We start from the raw sequence: 12,489 nt of genomic DNA, 5'->3' as shown, positions 1-12,489 counted from the left end.
TCAGAGGACCACACTGGGTCGGGAGCAAGCACTTTTAGACGCCTCGGACAATAGCAGGGCCCTGTAGGATTGTCTGTAGGCGTTTCAGAGTGTTTTTGAAGTTTGAATGGAGTATACAATGCATATTTTTTACCATGTTAGGAAAGTTATATATAACACGTGAACGTTGATCGCCAGGTATAGAGAGTCCTGCGTGACGAGAAATTAGAGCAGTTTGCGTGGATCTCAGGTATTTTAGTCCTGAAGTGGCGTAGGAGCGGTGCAGTTCGTGGGATGTGGGTGTAAGTCCCACACGGCGAAACCTGGATGATCGATATTTCAGATCGATCCGCCGTTTATAACTGGGGGTAAAATAGCAGTCTGAGACCGAATAAGCGAAAGTGTCAGTGGACTGTTATCTGTTAAATCCTTGGGAGAGAGCGCTAACGTCACCTACATTGTGACGAGACCGGCTCCCGTTTCCCTTGTCTGTAAAAATTAATTTGAAAGGCTGACGTAAACATAACGTTGATCGCAAGGTAGGCAGAGAGTCCTGCGTGACGACATATGTAGCACGTTATCAAGCCGGACAAACTGTACGGGGAATAAATCTGTGTGATTTTTACCTGAATAATCTGTGTGACCGATTGTCTGTGATAATCACACATTCGCTCAGAAGAGTGAAGCTCATTTGTGCTCTGCTGCTGCCATCTAGTGGCTGAAAGGGGGGGAAGCACGTTAATAAAGTCAGATAAATAAAAGCGAAGTCAATATATTGCGTATATTTAACTAAATGAGCTGTCTGTAGGTTGTCATTGTTGATTAGTACAGACCTTGTTTTATGTTGGTAAATGTAATGATACAAAAGCAAGCTATTCATCACAATTGTATTTTTAGGTTATGAATACAACAAAAAGTAGTAGCATAAGGGATAAGCAGAAAGGTTTTTGAACGCTTGTCAGTTATGGCAGAGGTGCTTATGCCCGCTTCGGTTTTCAATGTTCGCCATCACGTTAAAACAGGATTGGTGGCATTTTCAGTTCATTGCTTGCTTCCACACGCCTTCCCCCTCCTTGTCTCTTTCACGACTATAGTTAATGCATTAGAACGATTGTCAACTTGCCGTGTTTCTAGGAATCGGACTCGCTGTTCCGGAACGGCCTTTCAAAATAAAAGCCAAAGGCCGCTGTTCGCCAGAGAGGCCTTCACAATAAAACAGTAATTAGCTTAACAATATATTTAACTTATATTGCGTCTTTAAATATTGATTTTAATTCATTACAGATCTAACCTGCTTGTAACAAAACTTTGATCAAAATTAATAGGATAAGCAAGTGGTTAAAGGGGTTTCCTGTCTGGCTTATTTGATTTAGAACTGAAGTAAGGGAGAATAGTGTTTTATGAGTCATTCCTCATGGTTTCTGAAGATAAATCATCAGTTTGTCTGGACTTTGATATAGAGATAGGATCATGGTGGAGAAGGAAGACCTTTTTTGGTTTCAAATTAAAGAAGAGTTTAAGGATGAAGTAAGCAGGACTTCAACTGGCCAAAAGACATTTTAAAGTTTAATATTCTTGGTTAGCAAACAAGACATCTGATTATTATGTCACACATGATAATCTTGTTATAGAAACTAGCTTAAAATATTGGAGAAAATATGTAGATGTTCTTTCGTAGTGTGTGGAATATGTGATGCTGGATACATGTATGACTTCAATGTATAGGAGAAAATGGTTTCCTGAAAGAGTTATGTTGGGTACATATGTAGCAATGGATGAAACAATTTTTAGAGTGAGTTTTTGTAATATCATTTGTAGACATCAATTAGGTTGTTTAGATGGCATTTAACAATTAAGACAGATAGTATGATTACAAAGAGTCAGAGTGGAAAGGGTTGGATTTATTTAACCTCAGTGTGCTAGATTTTTTATAGGTAATGCGTCCCGAGACCTGGACTCCCCCTCTGAGTTAGAAAAGGCTACGATCCCGACCCTCCAAGCAGACAAAAGACCTAACCCAACGGGAGACTCCTCCTTCTCCATAGAACAGACAGAGAACCAGAGCTGAAACAACAACAACAACAAGACTGCAGCCAGAACTATCTCCACCTGTGGCATCCAGAACCAAACAGCATGCTGACGGGCAGAGATCTACGCTCATCAGTCCCTCAGAGGGGACCATGAAGTTCCAAGCTGAGCACAAGCGCAAAGTGTGGGACATGAGCAGAATCCGCCCTCCATAAAAACAGCAGGGAGACTGTAAAGGAGGAGATGAAATGTAAAGCAGTGCAAGAACATTGGCATGAGGGCGCATGCAGATGTAACTGGGCCAATGGCTGACAGCGGATGAAGTTACAGCTGATGGACTGAAGAGAACACAGAATCAGAGGAGTTGGCATGGTCGATTAGAAGTGAGGAGGCCGGGGTCACGGCTTGAGAAAACCAGAGGAGGAGAAAAGGAAAACGGGAATGAGTGAGTTTGCACATAAACACACTTATTCACAAAACGCACATTTAAAGCATAAATACGTAAAGGCAGAAAGATTTATTAAATTAAAAATAGCAGTAAACTATTAGAGTAAAATGAGAACACACTGAGGGTTCAGAATACAACCACATTCTTCAATCTTTTCATCAGGTTAACAAAATATTCTTTGACATTTTTATTCACGTGTGAATAAAGTAGTGGGATAGTTTTAGGAACCACTCTATAAGACAAATCTTTATCTGTATGGATAATGTTAAAGGGAGAGCTGGTGCCAAGCCAGATATAGTATTCCAATCTAAATAATTGATTTCACCATTGTAGCATAGTTATTACCATAGGAAATATGAAATGACTTCTGTTTTTAAATCCTTGATAAAGGAGGGAGGAATGGTTGCATGTTCGGACATCCAGGGTTCCACACACTGCTAAAGAGTTTAACATTGGTTTTTGGGTGGACCAGAATGGATGACATGTGGTTGTTATACCATTGTTATCGTGAACAAAACATAGATAAGGACATAGTATCTGCTTGAAGATGAATGGATTTCATATCCTAGAGGGGATTAGTTATTGTGAAGACTCCACAAGGTATCTACTAATGTATTGTAAAGAACTTGAATTGACTTGATAAATAAGTGAAGATAAGAAGACGTATGGACCATAAATTAGTCAAGTGGTAAATAAAAATAGCGGAAAAGAGGGGAACTATTAAAGGGAAGTGGAAAATCAGTCTAATACACACTGAAAAAAAAAAAAAAAGGGGGGGGGGGCATGAAGGAAGTATGCACTGGACTTTTTATTCGTGTGTGAATTTGGTAGTGTTTTAATTTGTTGCAGTATTGATCAGTTCAAAGGGAGAGTTTAGTAACAGCTCTATAAGATCAGATAAATATGTATTTATATAGGTCATGTTGAAGGGAAAGCTGGTTCTAAACAAAATATAGTATTTCAATTTGAGGTACTGGTTTCATGTTCAGACACCCAGAGTTCCACGCACGGTTAAAGAGGGTAACATTGTTCTTTAGGTGCACCAGAATTGAAGATAAATTGATAGAATGAGTTATGGAATAAATAGCAGATCTTTACAGATCCTAGTAATGTTTTGACACAAGATAGTGAAGTACACATGTTTCTGAAATAGATCTATTAGTCATTTTAATACTAATTAGGTGTAAATGAATTGCAGTAATAGTAATAGTACAATAAGGAAGTGACATTTTTTTGGCTAGACACTTTTCAGGGAATGTGGGAAACAGCAAGGAGGGGTTGGAGATATCTTGAACATTATAGTTGTAATTGTGAATTAATAAATGATGGCGCTCCATATATACAGATTTGTATAGACGGAGGATGCTGGCCTGTGCTGGAACATCTCTGCAGGGCACGACACATGGCCAAAAAGACTGAGACCAACTGACTGACAGGGTAACTTGGGAAGGCACTGTCAATGACTGACTCTGCGGTGAACCTGACCAAACCTGACTTTACAACCTGACAGTGTGAGTGTGAGTGAGTGTATGTCTGCACCTGATCAGTGCAATTGCATGATTTAAAACGATGACTAATCAAGCATGTTTTGGACTAACACATTATTTTTGTGTGATAATAATGTGTGAAATGAGAGGTTTCCTAACATTGCACAAAAGGGGAAACCGTATCTAATCTGCTTCATGATGTTTCACTCCCACAGGAGGTGGCGGTTTGAAGAATGTGAAACTCAAACTATGACATTTGGAATTCTGTTTCTTTTAGGACTGAATGATGGAGAGAAACACTCTCAAGTGTTTACTGGGAAAAATGTTTGGTATTGTCTTATAATCCATTATGACCTGAAGGTTTTCTTCCCATACAGGTTTTTGTTTACACATGAGAATGTGTAAAAAAGGGGGAGTGTAAACTTTACAATGTACATTTTTCATTTAGGGACTGAAAGGAACCGGCTGGCACAACTCGATTGTTCAATCTGACCATTGATTGACAGTTTTAGAATTGACCTGCTCCATATTTGGGGATAAGAGACTGTTTGATGAATGTTGACATGTCTCTAATATTGATTGAGTTATAGCAGGTAACACAGATAGAGAATCCGTGGCCAAGGGGCTGCCAGAGAGATGTAAGTCCAGAATGGAATACTGGAGAGACTGACCGGTGAGTAATGTTTCAACAGACAACATCATGTAACTAGCCTGGTAAAGAAGTAAGAGCCATAGACTTTATTGTTTAGGTCATTATGGGGATATACATTTCATCTACATTTGTAATAGAAAGACATTTGATGACAGTTTGTTGGAATTTTGTATTCATTTTTTAGTAGGATAATATCTAAGAACTGACGGGTAGAAGCAGTATCACCAGGAAGCCATTCACTTTGTTAGTATTGTGATTTTGGTTGTTTTTGAATCCATAAGATTAGTGTGTTTCTTTACCAGAAACATTAGCAGTTCAAATCATATTTTTAGACTTTTAATGGGATCTCAGGGATTTCATTTAAATAAATACAGATGCTTGTCAGAAATTCAGAGCTATTGAAATATGTTATTTAGTTTACCTAAAGATGTTGTGGTTCTTATTTAGTGGGCACAGTCCAAGTATTAAGATTCTGAAGCTGCACAATTAATTTAGAAAACCTGTGCTCAGACGTCTGTTATTGTAAGACACCCCACCAACAGGCTCCAAGTTGCCACGCACTGGTGGGTCAAACAGCCGAGGGCCCCAGAGCCCGGAGCGTAGGCTTGAGGGATTTGTATCAGATTTCTCCACACAGGTCGCCGAAAGGGGGACCCGAGACGCAGGAGGCTGACTGTCAACCCCAGGCTCTCCGGCCCCGACCGAGTGACCCCGAGGACATCCCATGCCGTCCGCCTACAAGGAAAGGGGGACAACTGGTACCACGGGAGCCAGTGTGCGGCGGGGAAAACACCTGCGAGGACCCTAGACGACATCAGGACAGATCTGGCTCTCGTCATGGAGGTCGACTCGGATGCTGTCATCAGCGGATTGGAGGAGAAGGACCTCGAGGACATCCATCATCCATCCAGCAGTCGTCCCGGGAGGCATCATCATCGGACCGGAGAAGGAAGATCGGGAGGACATCTATTCAGCATCGACTCGGAAGCCGCCGTCAGCGGATCAGAGGGGACAAAGACACGGCAAGCCAGGATGGCACAGGGGACTCCACTCTCCGCTGAAACAGGAGTGTGTGTTAAGTGCAACAAGACGGTGTATGGAGCCAGCCAGGCCTGCCAAGCTATGGGCAGCCTCTACCATGACAGCTGCTTCACCTGCAGCTGCAGCTGAGAGGGAAGGCGTTCTACTATGACGCAGGAAGGGTTTTCTGTGAGGAGGACTTTCTGTACTCTGGGTTCCAGCAGTCTGCAGACAAGTGCAACGCAGGTGGACATCTAATCATGGACATGCAGGCCCTGGGGAAGTCTTACCGCCCCGGTTGCTTCCGCTGCGTCATCTGCAACGAGAGCCTGGACGGAGTGCCCTTCACTGTGGACACTGAGAATAAAAAGTATGGAGACTCAGCAGACAAGGATGCAGTTTTTTGCAAGTGCCTTGTATAAATTGCACTCTCTTTTTTAAGAGTGCAAAAGAGGGAATTGTAAGGAAATATTTGTATGTATTCATGCAAACTGTGAAGAAGCTTGAAAATGATTTGTGTAGAAAACTGGGCTGGTTTTGGGCCTGCTAACATGTGGTTTTTAGAGGACACAGGAAGAGGGGGAAGGTCAGGAGTTAACATACAGTCATCCCTGATGTGGGGTGTTGATGATAATTTGGGCAGCCAATCACTGGTCTGGAAGGGAGGCGCAGATAACTCCTCCTTGGGTCAGCGAGGGATATAGACAGAAACCCCGCTGTGTTCGGCCTCTTTCTCCTCTGGCTGGCTGGCTGGCTGGCTGGCTGGCTGGCTGGCTGGCTGGCTGGCTGGCTGGCTGGCTGGCTGGCTGGCTCACGTGAGTATCAGGTAAATGTGGGATCCCACAGAACTGTATGTAATTTGTACTGTATTGATTGTACTTGATTGTATTGCATTGTATATTACCATTAAAGTGGATTATTGTTAAACGGTTACTTGTATGATCTGGATTCCCTTCCTGTAAGATAATGGCTTGTGTAGGGACGCGAGGAGATTTGGAAATGCGGCCTAATTAACATTTAAATCTCCTAACAGTACCGGTAGATATAACTTAGAGCAGTGGTTCCCAACCTGGGGGGCACCAAAGATCGCAGGGGGGGCGCCAGGCCTCAGATGAGTTGAGGCCAAATATCATATTTATATATATATTTTTATATATATATATATATTTTTTTACATATAATTGTAACGCAATACATGATTGTCACTAAAAGCCTTGTCTCTACATTACAATAACATAAAAAATAGATGATTAATTTATTTGAATACAAATTCAAGTTAGTAGCTATTAAAGGCATAAAAAGACAGAAATGTATAATTCTTTCTTTAATAGAAATGTTTCTTCTGCCCGTAAAGTGTCCAAACCGGGCTTGTCTGGATAAGCGCATTTTTAAAACATAGTCATTGTCCATGCCGGTTTCAGTTGGATTATTTGTCACAGTTGCTCCGATCAGATCGGTCTCCTCCATTTAGATTATTTACGACTTTTGAATCCACATAAACACATCGGCAAAATCCGTCTTACTTTGAGCATGTGTTGAACAGCTTAATCCCTATGTGAATTGTTTCCACTTGCGCCGTCCTTTAATTTCTTCACACAGCGGGAATCCAAATGAATTAATCCTCCAATAGTGCTCCTTAATTATGCTTTTATCCTCCTTTAACAAAATACTTCACATTCATCCAGTTTGTGACAGTAGTTGTAGCATTTTTTAGACTTTTAATTACCGCTGCTGTGGTCCCCCCCTTGTGTGTGTGTGTGTGTGTGTGTGTGGGGGGGGGGGGGGGGCGCAATTTACAACAGGAGTCATTTGGGGGGGCTCTTGGGGAAAAAGGTTGGGAACCACTGACTTAGATCATTTGATGTGGAGTTGATTTTAGACGGTTACATCATGAAGTGGTAATAGATCTTTAGCTCCTAAAAGAGATATCCATTATAATTAAGCAATAGCTCACGACAGGCCGTGGTATATGCTCATTATATCACAGCTAAGGGGCGTGGTTCGGCCCGACGCGAAGCGGAGGGTCGACAACCCCCTTAGCTGTGATATAATGAGCATATATCACGGCCTGAAGTGAGCTATTGCTTTTATAAAACGGTTACCAAGTGTGACAATATGAAAAAAAAATACACACTCTAATTTAAATAGTTTTTATTAGTAAATAATGATGTTCCAAATAAAATAGTCCCTCCGTTGCCTTCTGCGCGAAACATAGTGCGAGGTGGTTGCTATGCAACAACACTAACAGCTAGCGAACATATTAGACAGAGAGCGTTGATTCATTATTTGGCTATTTATTTACATTCATTTGTATGTTGCCGTTTATTGTGCACCCACTGAAAACCTGTCCAGCATCAGTAGCATGGCTTACGTGGTTACTTGTTGAGGTTGTTCTAGGCTGTTGCTTGGCGTGGTGAGAATATTGCTCCACTTTCTCCGGTCCCCGAGATTTGGCTTCCAGTAGCTCTGGAGAGAGCTTTCGCACCTATGGCCACTAACGGTCATACTTTCTCTGCTTTGTTTCAAGACCCGCATCAGAAAGCTTTTGAATGGTGGTACTTCTCCAGTTGGTCTACCTGCTCTTCACGTAGCTCTGCATGTCGTCGTTTAGGTGCTTTTTTTTCTGGAGATAGGCACTCCTCAATCCACTCCTCCATAGTAAGACCCCCCGGAGGTCGAAGTTAATCTTAAATGTTTCCATCTTATGCTTTGTAAATTTGTTTCGTAACAGAAGAAATGTAAATATATTTATAAAACTGACAAGTCAAATCAAGCAATCTGATTGGCCGATAGTATTTTTGCGGACCTCTTTGATTACAGATTTGAAAACATCATTGATTGCTTTAAAAGTAGCTCAATTCATGATGTCAGACCTTGGAAAGTATCTAGATATCCCTGCCCTAATGCCAAAGGAACTGCACACTGAATATGTTTTGCCGTTTGATGTGTATGTCTGGACCGCTGCGTAAAAAGGAGGGTTTCTGCCCCGTTACTTCTCTTCTGCTTTCTTGTTCCAGTATGAAAAGCAAACTGCAGGCAGTTTGCTTTTCAACCCAACGGTATACTGTTTTTCTCAGACGCGGAGGGATACTGACTTGTTGTGAAAAGTAACTTACAATTCTACCCGTGGTATACGCTCAGTATATCACGACTAAGAACCAATCAGATTGCTTGATTTGACTTGTCCGTTTGATAATATGTTTTAATTGATGTGAATAACTGTATAACGTATACTGAGTGTAGAACCTTTAAATGGTGTTACTGGATTTGTTCCTCTTGCTTACCAGCTACCACTTTGGGCACATTGAAATGGGTTCTTATTGGGTCAGTCACAGTCATAGAGAGTAGAATGGGACTAAAGCACTCTTCACTATCGAAAAAGTAGCGACAACATTGTTTAATAATACCTGGGAGGTGATGACTTCTATGGATGCCATGAAGCGATCTGCGATGACGGACACGCCCAAGAAGATGTACATGAGACACGCAAAGTAGACAATAGCTCTCCCTGTCTGCTCCCCCAGCGGAGGGTTGAGAGGCAGCCACACCGGCAGCAGGACCCCGGGTCGACACACCACCTCGCCCGCACACACAGGTTTGCCCGTGGTGTTACCAGAGGGCTGAGGCTGCTCGGGGGAAGACGCTCGCTCCACAACCTGAGGCCTGATGGAGGAGCAGGGGTGAGCCAGGAGGAGGAAGGAGAGTATAGGGGTGAGGAGCGGGGAGAAGTGTACAGGGAGGGGTCCCATGATATCCCTGAGTCGGAGGGGCCTGGGGGTCACTGTGTCAGAGGACTCTCCTGGAGGGACAGAGGAAGGCACATTGTTACTGTGGAGAAAGAGATACAGAGGGGAATAACACATTTAAATAACAAATGATGAAGGTATGTTAATATTATATTTTCAATATGTCTTCGATTCCCTTTTAACTCGTTTGAAAAGGTTTATTCGATTTTAAGCCAATTCACCAGCATGTCTGTCTGTGTGTCTGTCTGTCTGTCTGTGTGTGTGTGTGTCTGTCAGTCTGTCTGTCTGTGTGTCTGTCTGTCCGTCCGTCCGTCCGTCCGTGTGTCTGTCTGTCAGTCTGTCTGTGTGTGTGTCTGTCTGTCTGTCTGTGTGTGTGTGTGTCTGTCAGTCTGTCTGTCTGTGTGTCTGTCTGTCCGTCCGTCCGTCCGTCCGTGTGTCTGTCTGTCAGTCTGTCTGTGTGTCTGTCTGTCCGTCTGTCTGTCTGTCTGTCTGTCTATCTGTCTGTGTGTCTGCCTGTCTGTCTGTCCATCTGTCTGTCCGTCTGTCTATCTGTGTGTGTGTGTGTGTGTGTGTGTGTGTGTGTGTGTGTGTGTGTGTGTGTGTGTGTGTGTGTGTGTGTGTGTGTGTGTGTGTGTGTGTGTGTGTGTGTGTGTGTGTGTGTGTGTGTCTGTCTGTCTGTCTGTGTGTCCGTCTGTCTGTATGTGTGTCTGTCTGTCTGTCTGTGTGTGTGTCTGTCAGTCTGTCTGTCTGTGTGTCTGTCTGTCCGTCCGTCCATGTGTCTGTCTGTCAGTCTGTCTGTGTGTGTGTCTGTCAGTCTGTCTGTGTGTCTGTCTGTCCGTCTGTCTGTCCGTCTGTCTATCTGTGTGTGTGTGTGTGTGTGTGTGTGTGTGTGTGTGTGTGTGTGTGTGTGTGTGTGTGTGTGTGTGTGTGTGTGTGTGTGTGTGTGTGTCTGTCTGTGTGTCCGTCTGTCTGTATGTCCGTCTGTCTGTATGTCTGTCTGTCTGTGTGTGTGTCTGTCTGTCTGTCTGTCTGTCCGTCCGTCCGTGTGTCTGTCTGTCAGTCTGTGTGTCTGTCTGTGTGTCTGTGTGTCCGTCCGTCTGTCTGTCTGTCTGTCTGTGTGTGTGTGTGTGTGTGTGTGTGTGTGTGTGTGTGTGTGTGTGTGTGTGTGTGTGTGTGTGTGTGTGTGTGTGTGTGTGTGTGTGTGTGTGTGTATGTTACAGCCTTATTTCAATTTGGAGTACATTCATTTGTTTTCTCAACATTCTACACACAATACCCCATAATGACAAAGTGAAAAAAGTTTTAAAATAATTGTTCAATCCGGTTCAAGTCTGGGCTCATATACATGTTAGGATAACGTTGCCTTGGTTAAAGAGCCTGTTGTTTATTGCTTTGAATTCTTTAAAACAAATATTATCTTCTTAAACTTGTATGGTAGTCAGGAGCATCACATCCTAATGTTTATTGATATATTTAGAGGGAGGGAAGGAAGGTTTAAAAATTCTGAATAGATACATTTCTACCATTTCCTTAATTCATGGTGGTTTCAGTAATCCCATGGTAATTGAGGACATAAATTATCTAAATGACTAATGTAATCTTTATGACTTTCAGAAAGGACAGGAGACCGACAGGTGACTATCAAAGGACTAGCAGCAGCATGATGATGATGATGATGATGATGGTGATGATGATGATGATGATGATGATGATGATGATGATGATGATGATGATGATGTTAAATGTGTTGTTTTAGGAACATCCATTGTAAATAAATGGAATTCAATAAACATTGAATAGCATATCATGCAGTTTGTCTGTGCCTTTTCCTCTGTGTTGTCCTGGCATATAGTCTCCCCCATGGTTTGCTCCAATCGCTCAGAGAAAGGAATACACATGTAAAGTTTCCCCACTGACACAGAGAGGAAGAAAGAATGGCTGGCTCAAGTCAGCAGGAGCAATTTAACTATCACAAAAGACAACAACAACAGCAACAACAACATATGTGAGGTAATCATATTTTTCACAAAACGAAGACCACACTATTGGGAAGCTTAACGTCTGTTTAATGAAAAATAAGGAACAGGGAGAGGCTTGCAAAACTCTGGGAGTTGAGACTCAGGTGCAGGGTGAGGGTCTCATTGCAGGTCTTCAGGCTCCATTGAATCCCCCTGGGGTTCTTGTGCTGAGAGAGGGAGACAGGAGAAAGGGTTAGATACATCTAGCAACCTATAGGATGGGAAATTTCTGACATTACCTTGAAACTTACCTTGTGTTTTCACTCTCACTTAAGTCCCTCTCCCTTTGCCATCAATCCAAAATCAGCTGAGCAGCAACATAATACAGACAGGTAATAATCAACAGAATCACAAGGACATTATATGGCTCTGCTCAAAACACTCACCCATAAATTACGTTTTTGTTTACTGTTTGGAAGTCTCAAATATCCACTCTAAATCCATATCAATAGCGATGTATCACAAAAATAGCTCTCTTCCTTATTATTGTGTAACGTGAACTATATTATACTAGCTTGAACTCCAAGATGGATATCCTCATTTCACCACCTCCACCCACTACAATCACACGCCCCAATGTTATATTTAACTAATATTTAACTCCCTCCACCCCGGATAAAAGCATGTTAAGAAGCCCCTTTTCTCTAATTCCACAACGTTGGGTTGAAATAACATTAAGAGAACGGATTAATAGGCTGTTCGTGGTTAACGTGTGTTGCTAACGTTATCCGGAATCCTAGCCTAATCTGTTATCTGTAAACGTTCCCTAAATATCCTGATTTAGGGATAATCTTCACGGAATCCACTAACATCCTTTAATACACATGTTAATTTGACTCAGATGTGCTGATAATATCCGCAATATACATCTTTAAACGTCTTCTTACCTTTCAAAGTCCAACACGAACTGTATGCTGCAACTCTACTGTGCTGCTAGCCGCAGATAGCCCCGCAAGTCAGCGGCAAACTAACTTCCGGGGAACTATTGAGAGCTCCACGATCCGCCATTGCTGTAAAAAAACTGGTCCATTGGAGTGAACGGAGATGTCGTAACTCTTCTATCTATATGGCGCTGGTGTTGGCCAGGTGATGAGCGGTGCCTGAGCTCCTC

The 12,489-nt window shown here is 42.5% G+C and overlaps 1 protein-coding gene across 1 annotated transcript in view; it reads right to left on the bottom strand.

Annotated features, from left to right (window-relative positions):
- Positions 1-12,489, bottom strand: part of slc8a2a (solute carrier family 8 member 2a) — a 51,398-nt gene that overhangs the window by 18,797 nt on the left and 20,112 nt on the right. The window contains exon 2 of the mRNA XM_034099243.2: positions 9,022-9,413. Coding sequence (XP_033955134.1) covers positions 9,022-9,363 — 342 coding nt within the window. The 5' untranslated portion in view covers positions 9,364-9,413. The remainder of the gene's footprint in view (positions 1-9,021; positions 9,414-12,489) is intronic.

The sequence above is a fragment of the Pseudochaenichthys georgianus genome, chromosome 14 (genome assembly GCF_902827115.2).
Source record: "Pseudochaenichthys georgianus chromosome 14, fPseGeo1.2, whole genome shotgun sequence".
NCBI lineage: Eukaryota > Metazoa > Chordata > Actinopteri > Perciformes > Channichthyidae > Pseudochaenichthys > Pseudochaenichthys georgianus.
Note: the sequence above shows the minus strand (reverse complement) of the source record. Positions and strands in the feature narration are given on the sequence as shown.